We start from the raw sequence: 27,653 nt of genomic DNA, 5'->3' as shown, positions 1-27,653 counted from the left end.
TTGTTTTTGCAGGTACAGTGCCTTCAAGGAACACCTTTCGAACGAGACGAAGGAACAGCTGCTCCGGCTCAACTCCGCCGACTGGCAGCTGTACCAGTACTTCGCCAAGGTGTTCGACGAGAAGGTCAAGGCCTTCGGCGTCGACCGAATGGCCGCCGAGGTCAAGGAACTACGAGCCAAGCAGAAGGAATACTACGACCGCTGCGTGATGGCCGAAGGGTCGACCGAGAAGCTCTCCCCGTACTACAAGCGCAAGGACGTCGTCGCCTTCAAGTCCAAGGACAAGAGCAAGCTCTGTCGCAGCCTCACCCTGACCGAACTCGAGTTTCACGAGGAGGTAAAGAAGATCCAGGAGGCGAGGATCCGGCAATACCTCGCGAGCCACAAGCGGCCTCAGTCGTCGTCGGCGCCGTCGTTCAAGCGCGTCGCTAAGGACGTCGCGTCTCGCGCCCCGCCGTCTCAGCCGAAGGCGCCCAATGGAAGGTGACTTCCGTGAAGACGTCTATTTATAAAGTGCCTGCGGGGCTAACCCGCGGCTCAAGAACTTCTAAGTGGAAGCGCCGAACCATTCGGACACGTTGGACTTTGACGGTCTTATGGTTCCTGAGATGGCGTGCCGTGGCAGCCAGTGGTGTTCCAGTTTTCGACTCCGCTCCAGCTGCAAGATAGTCGACCGCAGAACCGCGTTACTTGTGTGGTGCCTCGTTGGAACACGCCAGTGGAGGACGAATTATTCTCTATTCATGAGCAAGTGTTTTATGTGTCAGTGTGCGTTCTCCGTGTGTTCGCAGCTAGCAGAGTCGGTACAGTAGACGTTGAACGCAATGCAAGATTGGTGTTCCATTGACTCATGGATACCTGCGAACGAAAGGTGTGTGTGCCTTGTGGTGGACTGGAGTGCTAGAAGACGTTCTTATTTTGTGCTTGTGGCTTCGGTCTGCATATTCGTCTACACTGTACATGTGAACATTTCTGTTAAATGCTGCGGCAAGTGGTTCTGTGGGAAGATTTCCGAAGTCGGTGAGACTTCTGCGACGTACGTTCGCCCGCAAGACACGCGGTACGGCTTCCGCGAACCTCGCCTCCAGCCAAAGCTCGTCGTTGCCTGGTTTGTCGCCACCATCAGTGAGAACAGTCGATGCCTTTTACTGATCGTCTCTGGACCGACTCGATCGTCGTGCAGTGTTCCGCGCTGGCTGCGGAACATTTGCATGTGGGGCCTTGAAGACGATAGTGATGCTGATATATATAGAGCGAATGGTTCGCACCTACAACGCTTCTGGTCCGAAGAGTTACTAAGTGCGCACGCTCTTCTTGTGATAATCGATGTGATAACAGGCCCTTATAGGCATTATCGAAACAGTCAAATATCGTACGGACAATGTGCGACATATTCTACTCGCTAGTTCATATTTTTTAGCCGTAACTATCACTATATCGTTCTTTATTACTGCGAATGTTTGTCCTATAGATTCCTATACGCTCACGCGTGCCTATTAGCTGTGTTATTTTTTTTTTTTCGAGGTATGTCCAGACGCTTCCTGTCATGCTTTCTTCGTAGGTGTACTTATTGATTTTTGAGAGCAGCGCTGAAATCGTATGGAATGGACGTCACGTGACGTCATCTCCTGGCAAAGCGCGCACATAGCGGGAAAGGTGATCGTACCAAGCTTCGCCGTCACCGATAGACAGTTTTTATACAAGCATAGGCTGTAGATTGGCCCTTCCGGATGACGTCATGTGACGTGATGTCGTGCCATGCCGTTACGTAGTCATGCCGGACACAACCGCTTGCTCCTCTATGATGTGATGTATGCCGTGTGTTTTAAAGCCCAAAGTGGATGCAACCTTCCTGGTATGTTGTGTGGTTTCGTAACGAGACTCTCTTCGTAGACAGGTATGTGCAATCGCTGCTGAACAGCAGTAGAGGAGGAGACTAGCGACGGTGCGGGAGATAACTCAACGCGTCACGTGATGGGTCACGAGGTTACCTAAAGTGCTAGCATCTATAGGTAATTCGGTTCATGGAATGAGAAGCTATAGCGGGCCTTACCCTCTGCTCATCTCTTTTTATTGAGGTAATACGGCATACAGTTACCGTTACCGAATAATCGGTTTCCTTTTAAATCTTTAACTGGTCATTAAGACTGTACAATAACACAGCACTGTGTTCTTGCCCACTCTTTCTTGTGTTATTTGCGTTGCAGCCTTAATCATGTTGAACCAACTAGCCCAATCTTCAACCCTACTATTTAACTGGTGATTTGATCGTAAGGCCAGCTTTAGAAATTCGAGAAGTCGATTTAACCTTGCAGTGAAATATGCTAATAAGTATGGACAGTGGCGCGGAGTGCCTGTTGTAGTGCTTATTTCGTGGTCGATAGGGCGCTGCAGGCAGTGCAATTTCACCAGTGCGCTCGCCGAACACTTAGGCTCCCTCAAATCTGAAGGTCGTGACCATGGCATGTTATTCAAATCCTAAAACTGTAGCGCGCTTACATTGGAAACTCGACCGTTGCCACGTGTCCCACTAAGGCTTCCTAGATGAAAGGCGTATAGCAGCGAATGACAACCGTCTCAATATAAATGCGAGGAACAAACGCGTCATATACGAAACGTCACGTGCGAGATATGATTCCAGGTCTGCGAGCTTGGAGCCATTGGACAGGTTAACAGTGTGAGCGCACCTTAGAAGGACGCGAGGAAATGACGACTAACGCCTACTGCCTTCTTTATTTTTTTTTTTTTTTTGTAGACAGCCAAGCACTTTGTCGTGTATAAGCATCGGATCACTACAATGACGTCACGTCTGTCAGCTCGTTTGGCCTGTTTACCTGAGAGACATCGCTGACACGTTGGTCGATACTCACAGGAGTACGGCGTTGAGTCGGTTGCACTGCCGCCTGCGCTGTGAGCGGTGTGTAATAGTACAAGCGATTGTGTTATTTCTGATATGCTTTAAATTCTACTTTTTTTTTTCATTTTTGGGTGTGTGCGCGATGAGTGTTAGTGACTCGCAACTGCCAAGTACGTATTCGACAAAGTGAGGTTAGTCCGTATACACAGTCTGAAGGTCTTACCATATCCCGTGAACGCCCATAGTTTCTCCGCTACGGTGTCCATTTTAGCGGAGGTGCAATAAAAACGATAAGCTTTTCGCGTAGGCAATGAGAGGTACAGAACGTACCATGGGCGTCTTTACCTTATCGTTCAAGTTATATAGTTGTCACTGCGGACCCTACTGACGCACCTAGGTGTTAGGCGGCGGCACTTACACCCCACTAAAATTTTTCACTCCACTTAAAGCGTAATTTCGTGAACGTTGCAATAATTGTCGTTATTATCACACGGAATTCCAGTCAAGAAAGTGGGAGGAGCACATCGTTACATTTTAATAAAAAGTCGTGCATGATTTGATGGCGCTTGTTACGAAATTACACGTTACGATTTATTCCGTATTTACCGGCAGAGAACAAAGCCAGTGCTTGCAGTTTCTTTTGTTGTTGTTGTTCTTGTTGCGAGAGTAACCCATCCGCGTTAGGCTCCCTTTTATGTCGGGGTGGGGAGGGGAGTACGAGAACTCCGTTTCAGGGGAGTTATCTGTGCTCCGAATCGGGCGGAGTAAACAAAGGGGTGTAAGGCTTTTCCTTAATGGAGTGCGATACTCCCACGGGAGTACCCATCACACCTTTTTGGTGGCTAGCTTGCATCATTAGCTACACTGCATCGTTTATTTCGCTCTACTCCGTTCACGTAGTTATCACGGCTCAATCCGGTCTGTGCATGGTTACATTAGCCGATAACCACGTGATCGTTCCACAGTTTATTATACTACGCGATATGTGGTACAAAGCCATGGGCATTAGTTTTTCATCTTTCCTGCACAATAGACCGGGGTTTTATTGTGCTGGGCGATATCTGTGAATACTATGTACGGTGGCTGCGACACGGATTTATCTTAAGGAACTTGCGCTGTCGAGCACGAGCTGTGACCAAAGAGTCTGGTGCCTTAGTTTACCGTAGGAAACCTAGTCAGATCAAGCTGTAGTGATCAAAGCGAGCTTTACTGCGCATCGGAACAATCAAACTCAAGCACAAATGCACGGATACCGCACTTTTGAGTACACCACTCCACTATACGCGCGTAAAATGCATCAGCCCTGTCGCGCTCTTCGTGAACAGTTCCTGCGTTCTTATTAAAGCCACATTACGCTGTTTTCGTTCAAGAAGGCGATTTACGATGAAGCGGAGGTTTAAATGCAACGAAAGTAAATCATTCCTGTCCGTGTAGTCATTACCTGCCAATTCGGACTGGCTCAAGTCCTGGGCGCATGCGCGGAGCATATCATACTTCTGTTATCTGGCTCTATAGACTTCCCAGGTTAAAGGTACGCTGCGTAGTTGCTGAAGGGACCTTTGATGTTTTAGTACTGTGCATTGATTTTTATTTTTTTGTCTTCGTAGGAAGTGTGCATTTATACGTTTTAGTGTCACCGCGATCGGCTTTTCTTACTCTGTGCGCGTAGACACATTACGCATGTATATTCCATGTTCCACGAATTCACCTGTATGTTTGGTTTTAACTTCTCTTGATGATAGGTGTGTCTGCATGTTCTCAGCGTTGATGATGATGCGTCTTTTATTTTGTTATTTTTTCTTCGCATCGCTCCACGTCGCCTTCTGCAAGCTTTCTGCAAGCTTACGAGCTTAGAGTGCCTTTGTCCGAGCGATCTCAAACAAAATGAAAAAGTTGAAACAATAAAAGTCTTTTTTTTTTTTTCCAGAGGTGTCGCGTTTGTTGATAAACGGCGTGCAAGCTGGACGCTGCACTTCGAGAAGTGAAATGTTTGCCTCGTTCATCAACGCTCTCATATTACACACCTTGTTCAACTCCCGCCAGGCCTCCCGCCAGGTGGCGCCACCCCAAGAAGTTGGGGTGGCGCCACCTGGCGGGAGGCCTAGACGACGTCACGGCACGGGCTCTTAGACGCACGCCGTGGCGCGCCTACATAACGTGCGCTCGCTTTGTACGCTGTTCCACTGTTCGCGTTTGGTTTTTGCTTTTCTCAAGCTTCAGGCGAATGGCGAGAACAGCATCGATAATGTTCCTAGTGAAAGAAGAAAAAGCTATAGATTTTTTTCTGTACAGTCGCCAACGGAGCCCGCGCTGCGTCATGCATGCACACCTTGAAAGGTGGGATCAGATTGTGTTGTTGCGTCGCGCTGCTAACCTCGAGGACGAGTTTGATTCCGACGGGGGTGAACGGCAAGGACATCCCTGTGATTATAGGAGCACGTTAAAGAATTCGAGGTGGTCAAAACTATTCAGCAGCGTGCCTCACATTCGTGTCGTGGTTTTCGCGGGTTGCGTTGTTCACGGGCGATTCCTTCGAAAAATATGATGGTTTCGCCTCCACAAGTGTTATTTGCATTGAGCGCATCCGAGATATGCGGACAGCATTTTGGCCGGTGTGCCAAGCCCCGCGCGCGGTTACGAAAACGCGTGCAGTACACGTGTGGCAGAAGTTCGGCGCCACCGCCGGCCAGCGGCTGCGACGAGTTTCGCACACGCGCAGTGAGCCCCGTGCCCGGTGATCCTTCGTCGCGTGAACGGTTCGCTTCGCGACGATTCGAAGCGCAGATATACAGACGTCAGCGGGCGAAGAAAGAGCACGACTCACAGCGCGCAGTGCGCCTGCGCGAAACTCGTTGCAGCCCCTGGCCGGCGGTGGCGCCGAGCTGCCGCCACACGCTCCGATGTTCCCTTTAATAGTGGACCGCTGTGTACCACGTGGTTCAACAGCGCAAGCCTTCGCGAACGACTGCCGCGTTATGCAGTGAAAACGTCTGATCTAACCCATAAGTATTTGTAATGCGGTACACTTGGGTAGACTTCAGGTTAAGTTTCGGTCGTCGACTTGCGTACCTTCAGTGTACACAGACAATCCACTAGGGCCGGCTTATTCACCGTCGTCCACTTCAATGAGAACACTCTAGCGGGTATGTGCCATCGTGATGGCACATGCCCACAAGAAAGCAACCTGCTCTCTCAATGAACTCATTCAATTACAAAATATAACAGCACGAAGGACGGGACTGAAGACACAAAAACCACAGGACGAGTGCTGACTACCAACTGTCAGCTGGCAGTCAGCACTCGTCCTGTGGTTTTTGTGTCTTCAGTCCCGTCCTTCGTGCTGTTATATTTTGCAATGTCGCACCAACTTGCCCAGACAAAGCCTCTGCTAAGTTATTCAATTACCTTTCATTAATTACCCTGACAGTCAGTTGGCCGTTATGTTTGCTAAAGTTGTGCTCTGACATCATATATGTGTAATATTAGCACACTTCTACAGGAGATCTGTTACGCCTTAGGTTTGAGAGTGTCGTAGAAGGAAAACTATCATCATGAAACGGCAGGAGCCGTCTTCGTCCTCTTCTGCCTCGCTCCCAGAACACGGGCGCCGATTTGTCTGGCGTGGGATACACTAACTCCGGGCGAGAGAGAGAGAAAGAAGGAGCTGGAAAGAACGAGGAAGCGAACGAGCGCAGAGAGAGCGAGAAAGAAAGAGGGAGCGAAATTCTTGGCGAGACGAGATTCGAACACGCGTACCCACGAACCGAAGACGAGCGTCGTAAACACTCGGCTATCCAGGCACGCTAGCAGGCCATAGCATAGCCTTGTATAGTATAGTATAGCAAGGGGGTGGGAGAGGGAAGTGAGGGTGAGTAGAGATATGAGGATGAGAGAAAGGAGGAGGGGAGAACAGAGAGAGAGAAGAGAGAAATAAAAAGATAGAAGGTGAGAGAACGACTAGAGAGAGAAATAGAAAGGAAAAGAAAAATAGAGTGAAAGATAGGGAACAAAGAGAGAAAAAGTAAAGATACAGAGAAAATAGAGAGAGAAAGATGGAAACATAAAATAAGATAGAAAAGAGAGCAAACATGGCCATGTATAGAATACTATAGCAAAGGATGGAAAAGAGAGAGGGTGAAAGCCTAGCTGAGCCAGGACCAACGGTACCAACCAGCTTTGCGCAACTTAGTGCAAGCTGCACTAATTTTTTATATCAGCTTTTTTTTAAATTTTATAGGGGTTTTCATAATATACAAGAAAATGCTCAACTTCCGTTTGGATGGGTGCGAATTCTGGTGAGATCTTTCAAAAACATAATGTCGCCGGGTGCTATAGCGTCATGCCAGCGGGTGGCGCCGGCATCGAGGCTTTACTGAGAGGCTTTACACGAGACCATATGTGACGATATGTGAAGACTCTATGCGAGGATATATGCGAGGAGTGCTCGCAGCGCCACCACCACCTTCATTCGGTGGTGGAGATGAGCGCTCTGCCGCTCTGGCTAAAACTTAGTTTGTTTTATATTAAAGGGTCTCTGCAACAATTTTCGAAGTAACCACCAAACGGCTTCACTAAAGGAGTATATTGCCTCACGAATCGTCCACCGCAAAAAATTTTAAAATCAGTCAAGTACGAGCGGAGTTACAGATACTTGTCGCACGTTGTAATTGCTTTCTCTCTTCTCTCGTCCCGACGAGCGCGCTGGAAGCTAAGCAGGGAGGGATGGCACGGTGGAAAGAAGTTACGCCACGGGCGCGTCATGACCTTGAGCACTTTTTCTTTTTTTTTTCTTCGAACGCGCGGCTTACTTTCAGTGTGATCGCGAGCGAGCGCGCGGGCACGTGGCGGCCTCCCGTGGTGGCCGCAGTAACTATGCAGCCCACGATGCTCAAATCAGCCAATGACCGTGAATGTGGGTATATGACGCGGTCATTTGGGTATATGGCATCACTTGTAGAAGGAAGAGCGAATGATTCCCAGCTGACTTTGAGAATTAGTTGTAAATTCCAGGCCGCGTGCGGCGCTGTAGTATTTGGCTCGCGCGTTCTCAGGAGCCTCGACTACCGATCGATCGGCAGCGTTTTCTGACCACGCTGAAAAAGTGTTGGAGGGCTCCTTAAAGGGATACTAAAGGCAAATATTAAGTCGACGTTGATTGTTGAAATAACAGTCCAGAAACCTCGCAGTGCTACTTTTCTGCCAAGGATGTGCCTATTTTGAAATGAAATCACGTTTTAGTGGTCCACATCGCCTTAGCGCACTTCAAATCACCCGCCTGAAAGCGGTGCTTCTCACGTCACTGCTGCCGTGCCCAACGTTTCCCGCCTTTACTGCGCGGCGGCGTGCAATGGCGGCCTGCGCCATTCGGGCATCCAGCAACATCACATGCATTTCGTCGAACTTTCTGTCAGAGCGACTTTCACGAGCACGCAAAACACACGCGGCAGTACGCGATACCGAAACTACCACTGAGACGCCACTGCGTGAGCGAAGCAGGGTGATAGGTGAAGCGCAGTTCGGCGAAAACGGAACTTTTTAACCACGTGCGCCGTTTCCCATGGTAACGCCAAAGAGGTTCTTTTTTCCATGAATCAAACAGAAACGAACAAGCAGCATTTTATTACGTCACTTGATGGAAGGTTCTTTTTTTTATTGCAGCTAGTTTGATTACGAGTGATTAATTGTAGTCGAACTCTCACGTCATCGGGATCATTTCCAAAATGTGTCGCTCGTGGCGCTCATCGTGTGATACATTTAGCCTAATTTCTCAGAAAGTAGGGCACTGCTGCTGATAATATTGCCGTTTTAGACGTTGTCATACATTGAGCTTGCACTCTGACATAAATTGTTATTTGCCTTTAGTGTCCCTTTAATGATGTTTGAATGTTCGAAGTTCCCCATTGACGGCTATCTTCCAACTTGCTCACGGCAGCTTCCTCATTGGAGTTTCCCATTGCCGTCAATGGGGAAATTCAAAAATTATTTTCTTCCTTTAAAAAATGTAATGACAAAACTTGCCATATCAGAACTATTTATTTGCTTTCGATTGAGGTATCAAGCTAATTTTTAATTAGAGCACCATGTGGTGTAAATTGCGTCTCAATGCGAACCAAAATGAAGATTTTTTTTCAAATTCGCGATTTTCTCTCGTAAGATTTTGTTACAAACTTCAGTGATGTGAAAATATTTTTAACTCAGAATATACCTTCCGTAAAGTAAGCATTTACTGAAACATTCATAATATAGCACAATACTACAAGAGGGAAAATGCCAACTCGAAGATTTTGGCAAGGTTTCTGGAGGCGTATTTGGCAGAAAAATTGCAGTAATATTATTGAGCTTCTAAAACCTTGTACAAACGCCTTTGCCTAATATGTAAAGCAAATTTGGTATAGAAACTAAAACGATACATCTCGGAACAAATTTTCTGACAAACATGACTCAGACGAAATTAAGCAAAATTGAGAAGATGACAAAAAATTTTATTCTCTTCGAAATATTCCAGCAATTTACTGTTTTTAATGCCGTAAATCAGCAGGATTTTTTTTCTCCAATACGTTTGAGATGGTGGCCAAAATGCCTGGGGCACTCGGCGTGTAGTGACCCTGCTGAACACCTACGCAAATCTTGCAGTCGTGCGCGTCAAAGAGAGTAATTGCAATGCGGATCGCGAAGCAAGAGGGCACTTTCTCAAGCGCCCTCTTTATGCAGAGGCAGTGCGTGCTTACTCTCTCCGGAGCTGCTGGCGCCAGCTCTTCTTTCGTCATAGAGCAGATTGTTGCTATTGGCCGACAGCTGGCCAGGGGCGTAGCCAAGGGGGGGTTGGGGGGGTTCAAACCCCCCCCCCCGAAATTTTTCAGTTTTGCTTGTGTATATAGGCACGCACACATACAAACGGACGCACGAACATACATAAAACATGGGTGAACCCCCCCCGAAAAAAATTTCTGGCTACGCCCCTGCAGCTGGCATAAATCAGGAGCGGCGTTTGTGACGGCAGGAAACCAGCGCCCTCAAATACTACAAACAACCGTTTTGCCTGTTGTCCGTTGCGAGAGAAAGCGTTCCGCAGTTTGGCAAGGGTACAGATCGGGCGCCAACGATATGCGTGCAATTTCGCTGGGATTCATTCCGTTCGATAGTGCGCCGCAATCATCCATATCTCACGGCCGACTGTAATTATTGATAACGCGGCAGGTGTTCTGATTACGGCCTTACTCTGTAAAACCAAGCGGTGCATTTCTTAGGCCGGGGAGTGGCAGATAGGGCGATGCGTTTTTTCTTTTTGCATTTTTTCCTTGATACTGTCTACCTCATAGGAAGCCTGTTTGAGGGCGCTGGTTCCCGACGCGCGCAACAGTCTAGTCACGTGCACTTTTCATATTTCGCGGGCTTTCTTGATCAAGCGGAAAAAATGAACGCGCAATTAGCACGTTGTTGAAAGTAGCGCAGTTAGATGCCATTTGAACATGCCTACATACGCCTCATTGACATTCTGATAATTAAGTGAGTACTTGTCGAGTTACAAATATAGTTATGACTAATTAATCAAACCTCATTAACGAAAAAAATAGCAGTGGCTACTCCAGTGTACTAGGAGCAATATGCAGTACGTTTGCTTCGCGTAACGCCGTTCCTCTTTTTAAATCGCGCTGCGTGGTAGCTGGGACACCCTGTATATATATATGTGTACAATTTCAGCGTCTAGAATTCTATCACACATTTAGACAGATCTCTGTCACAGAGGTTCACATAAAAAAAACTTTTACTGTCTATGTGTAACTAAAGGCAAAACAATGTGAAGGGTGGAGCAGCGCTTAGCCCGCCAGTAATGTTGTTGATTTTGACATGACACTACGTTGACTGTTGGAGCGACACCGAGGATCACGTCGACGAAGCAGAGTATCTCAGAAGCAATGTGATGGCGGACAGTTGATACCAATCAACTCGAGCCGACAGCCCAACTGCTTGCTGCATCTTGCTTACGGGCACGCAAGCCTCGACGTAGATGGGAGCAGTGTTGAAATGTTGACGTAGATGGAGGTGTATGGCCTTGGGTGAATCCCTGTTGGTTTGGGTCTGAAATGTGACTGCCTGTTTTCAATGCCTGTACCAACCTCACTTCCAGTGCATCGTGGTTAATCCTGGTTGGTCTTCTAACTCTGCGGTCATCTGGAATTATTCCTATTTTCAGTTATTTCTTGCGCCTGTTGTCTATGTGGCTGTTTCTTCTTCCTCACTGCCTACTATTAAATTATTGACTAGTCTTCCTCATCGCCTAATCTTAGATCTAGAGGACGCATGCGCACGGACTCTGCTTCCTCAACTTCAGCTTGGTGGGTCAAATCTAGAGACACGAGGCTGGCGATCTTATTGGTGGCTTTTGGCTGATAATTCTGAGCATGCTTTCATGTATTTGGCTGATAGTGAAGCTGCGGCATGCCTGCCAATGTTCGGTAAAAATGACCTCAACATCGATTTGGAAGAGGGCGAGGGTACCGGCTCAGTGGCGTAGGCAGAAATTTCTTTCCGGCGGGGGTTACCTCCTTGATCCGACATTGGGTCTGGGCAGATAAGTGGGGTAGAGTGTCATTGTGTGCTCTGTATCCCATGGGAAAAAAAAATTTCGGGGAGGGGCACGGGCCTGGCGTGCCCCCCCCCACCTGGCTACGCCACTGTACCGGCCGCTTCCTCGGCGTGCAGGCGATTGTTTTGAGGGATCGATATGCTACTCCGATGTTCTTTATTAAAGGGGTCATGAACCACTTTTCCAAGTAATGATCTAATGGCCTCAGTATCGGAGTGTACTGCCTCCCGAATCGATTGCCGCAAAAATTTCTCGAATCCGTCAAGAATCAGCGGAGTTACGGGGGTTTGGCGCACGCTCCCAGCGCTTTCTCTCTTTTCTCGTGCCGGCGAGCGCACTGGAAGCTAGACAGGGAGGGATGGCATGGGGGAAAGAAGTTACGCCAGCGCGCGTCATGAAACGCGATCGCTCTCCCGCTGTGATTCGCTTGCGCGAGTGCGGCTACCGTGTACTGAGGAGTGCGGCGCCGGCAAGTGGTGGCACCCCGCGGCAAGAAGCGCATCTGATCCGAACGCCGCTCTCGATTTACGTCGGCTATCGGCCAATAAGCATGCTATGTCTCTTGCTACGTACAGCGGACAGACGCCCCGCCCACCGACGAGAGTGAGAACCGGCCTCTGTTTGAAAAGAGGGTGCCTGGGGAAACGGCAACTTCGCGCTCCGCTTGTGGCCATTACGCGGCGCGCACGACTGTAATATTTGGCAGAGCAGTTCATAGCCGTGTCAGCTTTCCGCAGGTTGTGTTTTTTCAATCAGCCCAAGGGGTGCTTCATGACCCCTTTAATGATTACAGCGGCTGCTCGTCTGGGGTAAGACGCCGCATCCATTTAGGCTGTCGAGGTTTCACAACCATATCGCTTGTGAACGGACCTGGCCTTCCTTCTGTGCTTATGGTGCATGTTGTGAAGTAAGGGCAGGACGGTGATGTTACTGCAAATGGCATGGGGTAGGCTTATAGTCTGTAGAAGTGGGTGGTTAAGAGGGGCAGAGAGACTCCGATGTAAGAGCATGGACCTGTCCGTTTCTTAGACTGCCAGCCATGTTTGCTGGCTGGAGAGATGTGCCTCGATCAGGCCCTCAGCTGTACTGTGCACCCATAGCCGTAGGAAAAGTTTTGTTGAAGTACTGACTGGTAGACCCACGGACACAATGATCAGAAAGGCATACAAGCAGGCAATTTTATTCATCTCTATCATGTTGACTACTGCGTATGGTACGGCATGTTATTCGAGAAACGACGAAGGCTTGGACAAGCTGAAGCGTGTCCGCCTCTCATATGCTTTTTGTCTTTGTTGTTAGCAGTATCATACGAGTAACTTGGGCTGCTGTGTTATCTTCAGCTTGTTCAGTAGCATTGTGTCGGCGTGATCCAAGTGGAAAATCAATCCTAGTATCTTTACGCTTCGACATGGAACGATGGTGTGTCCCTCCAGCCATATATTTAGATGACGAGTTTACACGGGGACTGCAGGTTTTTTTGTCGTGACGCAATCGACAATGCTGATGACAACGATGGCATCGACAAAACATTTCACACACTTCAGTGGCTGGCAAAGACGAAATCAGGAATAGGTCACAGACATTTTTCATCACTGGTAGGAGGGAATCCACTTGGATCTTTGGTGGTTTTGCAGGGAAAAACTTGAGCACTCTATCGGGCTTCTTGGCCACAGCATTCAGAATATTGTGAAGCCGACCAGCTATGTTAGACCTCGTCGCACGCGACATGTCTGGGATCAAGCTCACATTATTATCGAAGACAGAACGAATGCCTGGCCCAGAAGGATTGATGACATCATGAAGCCTCATAAGGACCTGCGCATGACAAGTGTGCAAAAAAATTTATTAAGAAGGAGTTTGACAAACATAACAAAGTACAATCCTTTACACAGCACAAGAAACCTGCAAGCAACTTTTCGATACCATGCGCTTTTCCAGTAACCACACTACTGGATTTCATGGTTGGGAGAAAGAAGAACACTATGTGTGCTCACTTTGTATCAAAGCAGCTGTATTCTTAGTATTCTTTCTAAGCAAGCATCTAAAAAAGACTTCATATGAAGAAAAGTATCACAATACTGACTATCACTGGATGTTTTTCACTGGAATCACACTCGTATATTTACTCGAACACATAGCAAAAAAAAAGATAAATGCAAAAGAAACAGGCAATAAAATGTATATATCAATGTCGGAAGCTTGCAATGCATTCGTCTAAAGCAACACACATTTACCAGAATTGTTTATGAAAAATTATTCGATCTTAGATAACATGCTCCCAACCTTTCAAAAAGAAACAAAGGAAAAAACATTCAGCGTATCTAATTTTTGTGTTTACAAAATGATAAAACAATAGGGTTTAATTCCAAAGGAATGGAAATTTATGTAACTAATGCTATCACCATTGCTTTATGACAGCTCTTTATCATTGGCTGTACACAACGATATGTCAGCCTCCACATGTAATCCACTGCATGTAATGTACCACTTTTCCTCACAGGGGCCTAGCCAGGAGTTTTGGGAAGGGATATTATGTATGTTGTGCATGTTTCTATGGGTTCATGTATGTGTGTGTGTACACACACACACATACATGCAAACTAAAAATTTCAGAGGGGGTTGATACCCCTACCTTCTGGCTATGCCTATGCATTTTGAGTACGGCCTGGAACATGCGGGTTCATTTGGTGATCATGTGGTTGGAGCTCGGCTATACTTCCTTGGGTACTAACCTGTTACATAGGCTGGCTAGTCTTTCGCTAATTAGAGAATTCCTGTTCAGTTTTGGGACTAGCCAAAGTGTTTCTACTTGAACACTTTTAGTTAAAGAAGACTCAAACCCACTTACGTGAATGAACACAGTCCACTGGTTCTTATTGTCCCAGTGTGCTCTCTCTTGTTTTTGCAGCATGTGGTGCACCACCAGGGACTTCATGGAGTACGAAGAAAGGGGCCACTGTTGCTTTTCCCTCAGAGCCTGCAATGCAGTAGGCACACTTACACCACTGTACACACTCATATAGGTTTAGTGCACATCGAGCATGATGGACAAAAGCTAGCCCCCTGTACCAGACTCACTTTCATCAGTCGAATTGTAGGCTTCATGCATCCCCTGTCTTTCATTAACTTCTTCTCGACTTCTGGGAAGTTGATGCGCCAGAGGGTGCTGTCATCTTCGTGTGCCTTCGGAACCATGACCCACTTTCCGTCATGCTGCTGCAAAAGAGGGCAAAGAATGACACTTATGTACACATGTGCAAGCGTGTGCTAAAGGGCAAGCCTACTACATGCGACCTTTATTTAATGACGCAGTTAAAACTCGATCTAACAAAACCCGATTTTATGAAGTTCTCAATCTAATGAGAAAATTTCAATTCCCCAGCAAATACCAGTATCGATCGCCTGTCATTGCTTCACGTAACCCTCTTTTTGGCCTGCGTCGCCCGGACATGGTGCCCCCTATGTCTGGGCGACATGGGAGCCTCCATGTCAGGGCTGCCCTTGGGCAGCCCTCGCGGACTTTTCACATGCGCAAAAGTAGATTGGAGGCAAAAGCAATGACCTGGTAGCTTTTAACTGCGCTACATTACAATTTTCGATTTCAAAGAGCCAAAAAATTTTTTCTTTATTTTACGAACTTTCCAATTTAACGAAGTAATTCGAGCGTCCTCATCACTTCATTAGATCGAGTTTCAACTGTATAATTGAACATTGAACTTCGGCTATTTATTTTGCATCTGTTCGGTGAGGAACGCAGATAAAAAGCCACATATCGGCTTGACAAGGTCTGTGTCCCTCACTGGCAACAGACGTGCAAAAACAAAAATGCTACACATGAACAGGTGCATGTACACAGAAAAAAAAACGTGCATCTAAAAACGTGGGTAAAAAATAACCTACACGAATTCAAAGTATTATGCTTCATTCAACTTTCAGAAAAAGAAAAACCAGTAAAACTGAGATAGTGCAAAAGGACTAGTGCCTTAAACATCGCACTCACGAGGATACAAAGTTTGGAATGCATCACCATGCACTTTCAACTTAAAATGCATGTTCATCAAAAACACAAGGCACATGATTAAGAGAATGAATGGCTGGTACACGCACATCCTTAGAGAGTAAATATCAATCAATCAATCAATCAATCAATCAATCAATCAATCTCAATTTTATCGATAAATCCAAAGAAATGATTACCAACTATCTGGACCATTAGCCTACATTGGCTATTGGTCGTTCCATATTAGAGTACGCCAAACAGATTAGCAGAGCATATATATTTACACGCAGTTATACACACACACACACACACACACACACACACACACACACACACACACACACACACACACACACACACACACACATGCACGCACACATATACAGTATAACCTCGTTACAACGGATCTGTTTACAACAGACATTCGGATATTGCATACCAATTTGCGGCGTTATGCCGACCTCCGTATTAGTTCCATTGATTGAGCTTCGTTTACAACGGATTCTGGTACAGCGGACATTCGGATATAATTGACTGAAATTTCAGGCCAGCAAGGTGGTCAGGACTCCTTTAGAGCGGACTTTTCTACCACGGTCATTAACTTCCGACTTCAAACATCGCTTAGCATACTTTCGGGATGGGAGCAGCGCACCGCGGATATCGACGTACCAATTTGAGAACGAAGGCCGCCGATCCCCGGTCTGTCAATGATCAGCTATGCCTATAGCTGTAGCGACAAAAAAAAAAAAACGGCGCGCAGCGTGCTTGGTGTTTCGTTTGGGACGCTGACACGCGACATTGCGAGCCGCTGCCACCGCTTCTCCGCGCGGTCGCTGCGCGGCGAGCTTGGCCGAGGGGTCCGCTGCCGATGCGCAGAATGCCCATCCGCGGTTCTGGGGAGCCAGCGGGCAATGCCATTCGTTGCTTGAGACGAAGGGCATTACGGCTTCTTCGCTTTCACATGTCCGCTAGCGCGATGTTCTTGCCCGCAAAGTTCGGATTTGGCTCGTACATCGGCACCGTGAACCGAGTTAGGCCTAACCACGACATCTAGTAGAAAGCTCGGTTGCGATGTGCGTGGCCGCGGTGCCCGATGTTTCAAAGTACGTCATGCTCGATTGCGAGTACAAGGAGTTGTCCCGCGGTGGTCTTCGTCATAAGCTTCGAAGTGCTGATAAGAAGAACCTCGAACAGCGGGTCCAACGAGTCAACGCTATTAGTCTCACGTCTGCGATGTTCGCGACGAGTGCGGCGCGCTATCGTAATCTGATGATTGAGCTTCGCTTGCAGCTGCCCAACTAAAGCGTTCCATATTATCGTCGACCCGTAAACACAGAACGAGTGCGAACGCGTCACTAAGTAGCGCAATTTTCGACAGCCACGACCTCGCGACGCACAAGCAGCAGACGACGATCCCGAAGCGAGCATTAACACGTTTTGGCTGCTTCTGCGGTATTACCGCAGAAGCAGCCAAAACTTGTTTTTCGTACGTTTGTTACTGAATGGAGGCGCAAGCTGAAACGGAGAACTTGAACGCGGAGAAATGCTCTTTACGACGAGCCTAAAATGGTTGCGCCCAGTTGCGCCGTTGCCGAGCTATAATTTTGGAAAACGCTTTTTTTATATTTCCGCAATTTTCGCCAAGTCGGCAGACGCAAAACAAATTTTTTATAGCACTTCTGCGTAGTTTTCATTGAAGATATTTTGGAATCAGATAGAAATGGGCTACAGAAACTGAAAATGCGATTTTCCAAAAATCGCATTTTTTTGGTCCCCCGTTAAAAATGAGACCATGTTTGTGACTCGTAATTCTCTCCGGTTATAACAGACCCATTCAGTGTATACATGAAAGTCTGTTGTAACAGTACTTGGATTTTACATACTCCCTTTACAACAGACCAAAATCCTCTTCACTATGAAGGTCTGTTGTAATGAGGTTATACTGTATTCCCATTCACGTATGCACATAGATACATACACAGATAAACGCATATACATATCTACATAAGCAAAAATATGATAAAGACATGTAACAAGTCATGTTCACAACCGCATCCTTACAGCATACACAAGAGGTAAATGAATAGAATACACCGACGAGCGCAAGAGAAAAGAAAGGACTATTTACAAGTCTTGATGCTGCAAACAAAATATTTTCGCACTATGCTTAAAGCTTTGTGCATAGACGGTTCCAAATTTTTGTCCCATGAAATTCCAATAAACATTTTCCATATAAGTTATAGCTTGCAGGTAAGATAAAATTGCCATTGGAATTGTGTCTAGTGTTTCCCGATGGTATGGTGAACTGAGAGGAGGAGAGGGGCAAGCTGGTACGTAATGCCATCATAATGATCCCCAGCCTATTTAATATCCATTGCAGGATAAAGGCTCCCAACGCCCAATGATTTTCGACTGACCCTATCTGGTATGAGCCGCTTCCACTTTATTCCTGCAAACTTTATGACCACATCGCCCCACCTAACTCGCTGCCATCCTCAACTGCATCTCCCATCTCCTGGTATCCATCCCGTGGTTTTTGACTGGCCTCCAGATATCTGCCCTTCGCAGTGCATGGCCCTCCGAGGTCCCTTTTCTCTCACTTAATATCAAGTAGAGTATCGCCAGCATGCTTCAGTCGACTAATCCATTCTGCTGCCTTTCAAGCTCATAGTGTTAGGCCTGGCATTTCTGTTCCATCATACACTACATGGACCTTATCTTTTTCTCGAGAATATTTGTGCCGCATGTGCTACAGCCTATCATTTCGCTTTGGTGAAATTCCTTTTCATGAGTAAGCTTCCTTATTAGCAACTAGATACACATACTCTTGCACAAACTTTGAACACTGGGCGCTAAGCTTGAACTTTTGTTCTTTTGTCAGGCTATTGAGTGTTATCTTTGTCTTCAGCAGATTGATTTTTAGCCCTACGTTAAAGGGGTCATGAACCGCCCCGGCACTTGGCGAAAAAACACAGCGAAAAGCAGATGCTGCTGTGAACAGCTAAGTTCTGCGTGGCAAGGAGTGTTTACAGGCAGAGCACAAAGTTACCACTTCGTCAAGTACGCTCTCTTCATACAGAGGCCTGTCCTAACTCTTAACGGTGGGCAGGGTGCCACCTGTAAGTCGTCATACAGCAGATTGATGCTATTTGCCAACAGCTGACGTGAGCCAAAAGTGGCATTTGGATCAGATGCGCTCCTTCCCACGGGGTGCAATCATGTTGCGGCACTGCACTCCATATTCTGCAAACATTACATAGTACTGAGTGGAAGCGTGGCTAGCTATGTACAACAGGAGTGGATACTAGTATCCACACTATGTACAAGTGTGGATACTATGTGCTATGTCCCAACGGGAGAGAGTGATTTAGTTTCAACGCGCACGCTCAAGGTTATGATGCGTGCTGACGTAACTTCTTTCCCCAGAGCCATCTCTATCTGTGAAGCTTCCATTGCGCTCGTCGGGACGAGAGAAAGCACTTAAAATGTGCCACAAATCCCTGTAATTGTTGATACTGGGTGCTTCCTCAGTCCTTTATGGTATACAGCAGCTTCTCAGCATGATGCAATTTGCAAACTTGTTTCGCTTCAAGGCTTACCCGGGATGTGTTGTTTTCTGGCGTGCCCGCTGGGTGGCAGGTGCCCATTCGTGCTTGGCAGCAACATTCGGAGATTTCTTTGTGCTTGTCAGCAACATTCGCCTGGAGTATCTCCTATAAGGAGATTCCTTTGTGCTTGCCAGCAACATTCACACGGAGTATCTCCTCTAAGGAGATTCCTGCACAAAGACAACACAAATATATTGCAGTTAGATTTTCATGTCAGCAGAGCTTAGAACCAGGGCTGGTACTGTGTAGCGATGCCTTTTCTGATGTTAATTCTTGTGCTTTTCGCACCTGGCCATTGGTCAGAGCAACAGTAATTCGACCATATCAATGAAATCAGCAGGCCACGAGTGGCAAACAATATGACAGGCTACGATATAATGGCCCAGAATAAGGTTTGCTCTATGGAAAACACTGTGTTAAACGCCACACATGCAGTGCCAATACACCCATGCTTGCAGTACAAGCCAAGGTGTTACCTGACTAAGAAGTTCGTTGAACCACTCGTGAGAAGGCACGTCTGCAGGAAGCTGGTGGAAACTGTGTTCCAAGACAGGCACCAAGTCTATGTCTATGTGGCTCTCATCGGGAAGCTCCAGATGCAGCGTCCTGGCAGGACCACTCTCCCGCTGCCGCAACTGTCACAGACGCATGCAAGCACCCATTAGATTTCCACACGCTGTTCTAGAAGTCTCTTCAGATGTGCTGCCATTGCAGGCAGTATGTGTAAAAGCCAACCATATCATAGATAGTTTAACAGCAAACAGGCTAGGGATAACAAAAAATGCATTATTTTGCTCATTATGTGATGCCAATGCCATACTCGCTCGTACAGTCTGCAGAAGACAAACGCCAGCTTCAGAAATCAGATATGCACCAGTACAAACTGCGTTCCCAAACAGTTTATAGTTTATATCACCTAATAATTGTTGGGGTTTAACATCCCAAAACCATGATATGATTGAAAATGCGGTCTATATCATTTGTCCATATTTACTGTGTGGTTTGTTCTTAGCGTGGACTCATAAAAAGTGCTCGCCTCCCACCTCGGTGCATTCTTCATTTGTGGGTCGCAAATGAACGAGCTTCATTGCAATCAGCAATGTAAGGAACAGCCAGGTTCTTAATTGCCAGCTGTACTACCTTGTGCAATTAATACTGAGAAGTTTTGCAAAGACGGCCAGTTCCAGATTTTAAAGAAAGGAAAATTCACATAGGGCCTATGCTTGCATGTTCACATGATTTCAGAGAACACTGAACAATTTCAAGCCTATCGATATATGTTTTTAAGTTTGACCACCACAGTTTCAGTATCCTCTCTATGAATAAGTGTTCCTTGGGCAAGAATTTTCAATAGCAGTATCAAAGCACTTACCTTGAAAGAAGGTGGCTTATAGCTTGCCAGGGCCTTGTCCAGGACAGACTGAAACCACCTCCGCCAAGCTACGGGATTCAACTTGAGATCTTTGGTGAGCAAACGTTGCAAGCGTTTAAACAAAGAACGCAATTCTTGCCCTTCCATGTCCTGCTCTAGGCGCTCCTTGCAGGCCACTGTTAGTGTGTAGCTCACATAACCAGGTCTTTCGGCAACGATCTGGAACAGCACAGCAAACCAAGGCTTCACCCAGGGTTATATAGCAAAATTTTCCTGGAATTTTGGCATATCTGTTAAGCACATGTAGAGGAAAGTTCATGAATACAATATTTTCTCGAATTTCGCATGAAAACACCATGACACGATTATGAGACATGCCGCAGTGAGGGACAGCAGATTATTTTTACTACTTGGGGTTTCCGGACCTCCACCTAGATTTAAGCACACCAATGTTCTCACATTTTACACCTGTCGAAACGCAGTCGATAGGGGCGAGAAAACTCAGCTTCGGGCAATGAATGAGTAAATTACTCTAATTACATTTAAAGTGTTAGTTTACATGGTTGTCCTAAATCAGGAGTCACAACCTGGAAATCTTGACATAATAATGTACACACGAGCAAGGTTCAGTGACTCACGGAGCTAGACATTTTACGAGTGCATGAAACCGATAATAGTCATTTTAAGCAAGGGCAGGCTGCATAGATTGACCGCGCATCAACTTGCGTGCTGTATTTTTAGCAGGCGTGCTGTATCATCATGCCTGCTGTACACATGCGGGGGCTTTAGGGCGTCACAACTTAAGTCCCACTTGTGGATCCTTTCAACAGCGGAGCTGTTTAAGCTCGGAGAAAGTCCGTTAGTTGTGAACAACAGTGGTCACCATTATGAACCGGCACGTGCTATCTTCGTCCTCTTCTTCATCTTCTGCTTCACTCGCAGGAAACGTGTGCTGATTTGTCTGGCGTTGGGTGCGGCGACTCTGATGGGCGAGAGCTCGAGTACAGAGAGAGAGGGAAAGAAAGGAAAGAAAAATAGAAAGACATAGAAAGAAATAGAAAGAAACAGACACATAAAGGAGATAGAAAAAAAGAGAAAGCAAGACAAAGAGAGAATCAAAGAAAAAGAGAGGAAGAAATAGAGAGAAAGAAATAACAGAGACAGAAATAAATAAATAAACAGACAATAAAAAGATAGAAAAAAAAAAACAGAGAGGAAGAAAGAAAGAGAAAAATGAAGAGACACAAGGAAGTCCACCTAGCTCCACACTTCCTTCAGGCTTGGCACCACTGGTGCAAAGCCGTCTTAATTTTTTTGTTCTGCCTATCTTGAAATTCCAACAGGTGCAGCTCACATCCTTCCCAAACAAGCCGTGCCACTCAACGACTTTGAACTTCCTGGTAAAAGAGTACGAATGCACTGTGCGGCTAGCAGATTGCCCCTAGCGGCCTCGTAACGGCTGCCACGGGGGTGAATATTTTGGCTGATGCTGGCACTTTGGAAGGGTGGCCGCTTAACGCCTAATTTTCACAACTCTGAAGTTTTGGAAATGTGAATACTGGGTGCTTCCGCAATCCTTCAGGTTATATGCCATAAAGGATTGCTGCTGCTATATACAGCAGCAATTCTTTATACCTCAAGGAAAGCTGCTGTGTATATGGCAGCTTTTCAGCAAGCTGAAATTTGCGAACTTCCTTCGCTTCAAGGCTTACCCGGGATCTTCGGTTTTCTGGCGTGCTCGCAGGGTGGCGAGTGCCGATATGTGCTTGTACGCAACATTTGCATGGAGTATCTCCTTTAGGGAGATTCCTGCACAAAGACAACACAAAGATATTGCAGTTAGATTTTCATGTCAGCAGAGCATAGAGCCAGGGCTGGTACTCTGTCGCGATGCCTCTTCTGATGTTAATGCCTTTTCGTGCTTTTTGCGTCTGGCCATTGTTCAGAGCAACAGTAACCTTGTATCTGATATTTTCAGGCGTGCCCGCTTAGGATAGGGTATAGTTATTTAAGTTACAAATATCACTGTCTTCAAATGGGATTATAAAAACTGAGTTTTTACTAGCAGCATTCAAGAAACAAACAAAAAAAAAACTACACAGCTAAATGTAGGTTATGACTTTTGAAAGCACATGTACTGCTACAAGTTATATCATCTCACCATAACTGAGTTGGTAATTTCCCCAGAATAGGTACATCACATTTTTCCAAATTATGGCAAATCCAACGCATTAGTTGGAAATAACGTTAAGCACTGCTTTCTTCTAATATTCCATGTATAAGCAACACAAAGAGACATTTGATTTATGCATTGTTAGCTTGTTTCCAAGTAAGCTCAAGGAACTGTTCACACTATTCTCCCCATACATAAGCACTGTGATTTGGTTTCACAGTAATGCACACGCAGGTGTTCGCATTCTGTACAACATTTTGCAGCACACTGAAGACGCCTAGCAAGATGCTCTCAAGATGTTTCCACCACATGCCATTTAATACAAAATAGAGCCTACTTTCGGAATGTGCCTCATATGTGTCGTCATGGGGAGTATCCCACAAAGGGATAGTATGGTTTTCCTATGGTGTACTATTCTTGTACAAAAATGAAGTGTACAGTGGGGAGATTAGGCATAAGATTAAGTTGGTTGCTGACACTCAATGATGAAGAACATCATAATGAAATACAAAGCTAAAATGCTGCCTAAATTGTCATTTTTCAAACGTTGAATAACAAGAGAGCTTTGCACTGTAGAGGTAGTTGGTGGAAAAAAGAGAGGAAACAGCTCTTACCTGGAAATCACCTTCCTTCACAGGCAGTTTCATGACCAGATTGACGTCGAACTCGTCCGCTTGATGGATGCGCAGCCCTTCGTACATACTACCAGTGTAAATAAGTCTGAAAAGTTTATATTCACAAATAAATTTAAACTGCTGCAATACAACCCTGGGTCATCTTTGGCTAGCAACATAAAATACTGTAAACAAGGCTTAGTGTTAATACGCCCTGTTCAGCAAGGAAAAGTTGTGGCTCGCGTCAAAAGTCATGCTGATTTACATCATCAAGCTTTTACTTGCAAGGCTCCCCCTAGACTTGAGGCCTCACTTGCTTGTTCTACATATTGTGTCCCACAGATATCATTTCATCCTCTTTCTCACTGCAAGCCTTACAAGAATTTCAAGTGGCAGTGTTCTATTGTCAATTAAGCTCAATGATGAACATCATTGCGAACGCAGTCAAACCCGCATATATCGAACTCACAAAATAACGAGAATAAGTTACATATATCAGATAATTAGATATGCAAGCTTTAATGAATTATTGTATTTTCGATGCGAATTTCGGAGCTCAAGATGGGTTTACAGCATATAATCCGCGAAGCCACCAGGAAATATATATGGATTTCCTGGTGGCTTCGTGCTAAAAATGGGCGGTCGTCAGTTTTCCTTTCTTAACCCATCCGACACCTTGCAGGATTCTACAGAACTGATTTGCATAATCATGCTTTCTTTCTGAATATCCGTAGGCGTACAGCTGCTATACATTCATCACTTGCAGATGGATGCCAATTTTTCATTGCGTCACCCGAACAATGCTCACACTTCTGCCCAACCAATACTTTTACAATACCTGTTAAATAGCCAAGCAAACAAGGGGTCCTTGTTCATCTCTGCACAAAGGCCGTCCAACACTTCGCCAAGAATTTGCTTGTTTCTCTTCGTGATGTCAGGGTCCAAGGACAAAGTTTTGTGAATACGTTGTAGAATGCGTCTCTTTTTCGTCTCCATCGCTATCACGAACCAAACTGAAATGAATGCAATTTACAGAAGCATGTCAGGGTAACCTTACTGCCTCAAACACTCCTACAAATCTGCACACTTCGTGCTGATGACCTACGAATATTACGCCTTGACAAATGCACTTCAATGCTTCACAATGGCACTCATCTACAAAGCCAAAATGTTGAGGAAATGAAAAAATAAAAAGACTTAGAACACCTAAGCAGTGCACAATAGGTAAAAAAAGTAGAAGTTTGCATAAGCTTAAGGATTAGAGAGACAGGACGTCTATGCAAAAATTTCATGTACATTATTGTGGTGGCGTTTAAATATAGGGTACCATTATGAAACATCCAGTGCTTAGTGGCAGTGAGAACGAAATGCAAAATAATATAAAGCAACAGAAGACGCAGGGAACGAATCAGAATGGCCGAAAAAAACGACTCGCTGCCAGCGGGGACTGAACCCACAACTTTGCATCCACACCAGTGACAAGTTGATTAACTGAACATATCCCTAGACCGTGAGGTATAGAAAGTGTACCTACTCTAGCCTTACAAATTTCTTCGTGAACCTCGCTGGACCTTTTTTTTCTTTTTTTGCTCTTTGCACCGGTATACACACACACAAAAAAAATGGCTCGTGCAAATTTATGTTGGCCTTGTTAATAGCTTCGATAAACTGCATAAATAGTGCAGCAGGACAATTAACATGGATACTCTTGGTATCAACAAGTGTTTGAAGGCGTATTTGACGCTAAAAGGACGCACACAGAATGCGAGGACATGGAGGGCACTTCCAACAGAACATATTTGTCAGGCTGTAGAAAAAGGATAAAGACGTGCAGGCGATGTCTGCTCTATAGAAGAATTAGTTGGAACGATGAATGGCTGTCTGTTTTCACCACAGATCACCAGCTTTCTTTACATTTTGGTGCCAAAAACGTCCGTCTGGACACGTCTACTTTACCGCACGACTCAAGGGGACCTTCTACTCGACTGCGTCCCACTGCGGGTGGCGAAGACTGACAACGGATCGTCCGTGATCGGCACGGACCCCAGACCTCGACCTAATGACCTGATCAGATGGATCGCTGAGCTCGATGAGCACAGAATACGATGATTCTGCAGGAATCACTGTCTCTACTGACAGATCCTGCTGTGGCCGAGGCCAAGCTGGCAGATATTTATGACTGTTTATCGGCTAGCAACAGTGAGCTCTCGAAGCTTAACGATGCACTTTAAGAGCACCTCACTGACGATGAGCTCGAAGCGGAGTACGTAACAGCGGCACATTATTGCACGTTGCATGGTCACCAAGCACAGTTTTGCCCAGTCAAGCTCACCCGCTCAGGTTGTCATGGAAGGCACTCATCAAGTATGACCGACCCTAACTGCAGAAAGGAGAAGACTACAGCAGAAACTTTGTTACCAGCAGAGGATCCAGGTAGCGCACAGCAGGGACAGCGTATTCAGTAATGTTGTGCGTCAAGAATTCCACAAACGGTTCTGCGAAAACAGACAGCAGCTGCAGGCTTTTCGTACCTTTGTCATTGATAGTAACAGGTACAGATACATCAGAGGGATTCCAGATAGTGGAAGTCAGATCATTCAGCACAGAGATTTTGCTCAGTTGGCGAAAAATACCGCCGCCATATCCGAGGCCGCAGTCCATCACGCTCAGAATGCTACAAACGGAATCGTACCCATCTCCGCTGATATTTAGCAAATTTATGGACAACATTAAGCCAAACTGCTTCAACTGCATGGAACGACAGTGTACACTCCCACACATGCTCTGGCAATGTTGGGCACTGCATGACGCCTCACTCAACTCATCTGAGGCCTGGCTATCGGCGCTCAGCAGCTCGGACTACGATGTCCAAATTCGGGCTGTCCAGAGGGCCGACAGCTTGGCGGCGGGGCTCGCCCTGCCCGTCCCCACGTGGGCGCGGCCCGCAGCCGAACCTCCCCCTTGAGGGGAATCAGCCCCTCAGGACCTTAATAAAGTTCTTTGACTGACTGACTCACCCTTGCGATGCTGTCTAAAAAGCGTTAAAATATCACTGCAAACCATTCCGCTAAAGCTAATGCTAAGATAATCAACTTGTGCATTGGCCTGCACGCTGCAAATCTCGCAGGTGTGAACCGCGATTTTACAAAATTAAGATTCTTGGTAGGAGCAATCGACAGAAGGCTTGTGGATCTCAGTAGTTGTGTGAAGCGTGAATGAGCGAACCACTGTTAAAACTGCACTCTTCGGAGATTAGATTCGTTGAGCGTTGGTCGCCCTAGCTGTTAAATATGGTCGTGGTTGTAGGCGCAGGCGTTGTTTTTTAGTATATATTCTCTGTATACCGACACAAATATGTTCAGTTGGAAGTGCAGTCCGTGTCGTCATCCTCGTCTTCTGTGCGCGTCCTCTCGGCAGCCTTCAAACACACACCAACTGGGCCAACAAGTTCTCATCAACAGGCGGATTCATGCTAGGAAAGGAAGTGTAGAAAAGAAGAAAAAAGGCGGTAATCGAGAGAATGATGACCAACGACACAATACCGCTGGTTACAAGGCACCATAGTATGAAACTCTAAGCAAGGCACTAACCGGCCAGCAACTTACTGGTGCGTATTTACCAACGTTCGAATTGTCTCCTGCTCGTACGTGCTGCTAATTTTTAGTATGCCAAAGTTCCTACGCTCGTGTATCTAAGTTCTATCGCGCGTAGCAAGTCCTAGTAATGACGGACCAACCTGAACAAATTCAAAAAGACAAGCAAGTATTGTACTCCGTCCAACCAATCCAACACGCACCACTCGAATGACGCCGACGAATTTGGCGCCGAGTTTATATAAACAATTCAAAAAGCGACGGTAGCGCTCTCTAGTTTCTATAAGTCTTACTAATAAAGCAAGCAGTTTTAGTTATTGTTCACATAAAATTAGGTTTAAAAACCACATGCATTGTTTTAATAATTGAAAGCGTCCGAGAAAGTGAAATAATTTCAAAAGCGCAATGGCGCTTTCGAGGCGTTAATATGGAGGCTGGCGTTCTGCATAGCAGACGATGCCATCGTCGTCTGCTTCTGCCTCGCGGCTGACCCCCAATTTTTCTCGTTTGCATAATATATTTTGTGTTCTTCTATACACTCAGAAGTATCCTGCATACTTAGAAGGTTAGCGCTGCCGCATTCATGGCGAGCGAAATCCCAACGCTGATCACACAGACTTGCTGTACGTAAACCGATTCGCTTCAACACATATACCGGTGTATATATGTGCTGTACAGGCATACACGTTTATATGCAAAAAAAAGAGAAAAAAGATGCGCACTACATGTTCGGAGCACGGAAGCTACACAGCACTGAATAAATACATAGATTCACAGGAAGCCGTCGCAAGTGTGATTGAAGTACACACCGCTAAAGTCCCTGCATTTTTGCAGCTGTCGCATCGTTTC

The 27,653-nt window shown here is 46.1% G+C and overlaps 2 protein-coding genes across 4 annotated transcripts in view; one reads left to right on the top strand and one right to left on the bottom strand.

The window, feature by feature from the left end:
- The window catches only part of LOC119407095 (galactosylceramide sulfotransferase), a 96,212-nt gene extending 91,431 nt beyond the window's left edge, over positions 1 to 4,781 (top strand). For all 3 annotated transcript variants that reach the window (XM_037673931.2, XM_037673932.2, XM_037673930.2), the window contains exon 5: positions 13 to 4,781. In XM_037673931.2, coding sequence (XP_037529859.1) covers positions 13 to 487 — 475 coding nt within the window. In that variant the 3' untranslated portion in view covers positions 488 to 4,781. The remainder of the gene's footprint in view (positions 1 to 12) is intronic.
- A 7,449-nt stretch (positions 4,782 to 12,230) lies between these two features.
- LOC119372364 (uncharacterized) lies at positions 12,231 to 27,016 on the bottom strand. The gene is made up of 11 exons (XM_049419879.1): positions 26,948 to 27,016; positions 24,050 to 24,224; positions 23,212 to 23,317; positions 22,586 to 22,590; positions 22,137 to 22,233; positions 20,425 to 20,643; positions 19,514 to 19,687; positions 19,044 to 19,157; positions 14,523 to 14,660; positions 14,293 to 14,421; positions 12,231 to 13,259 (listed from the first exon to the last, which is right to left on the bottom strand). The coding sequence occupies exons 2-11, from the start codon at positions 24,205 to 24,207 to the stop codon at positions 12,717 to 12,719; spliced, it is 1,683 nt and encodes a 560-aa protein (XP_049275836.1). The 5' UTR covers positions 24,208 to 24,224; positions 26,948 to 27,016; the 3' UTR covers positions 12,231 to 12,716.
- Between the last annotated feature and the right edge of the window lie 637 nt (positions 27,017 to 27,653).

This window comes from Rhipicephalus sanguineus, chromosome 10 (assembly GCF_013339695.2).
Source record: "Rhipicephalus sanguineus isolate Rsan-2018 chromosome 10, BIME_Rsan_1.4, whole genome shotgun sequence".
In the NCBI taxonomy this organism is placed as follows: Eukaryota; Metazoa; Arthropoda; class Arachnida; order Ixodida; family Ixodidae; genus Rhipicephalus; species Rhipicephalus sanguineus.
This window is presented reverse-complemented; position numbering and strand designations above follow the sequence as displayed.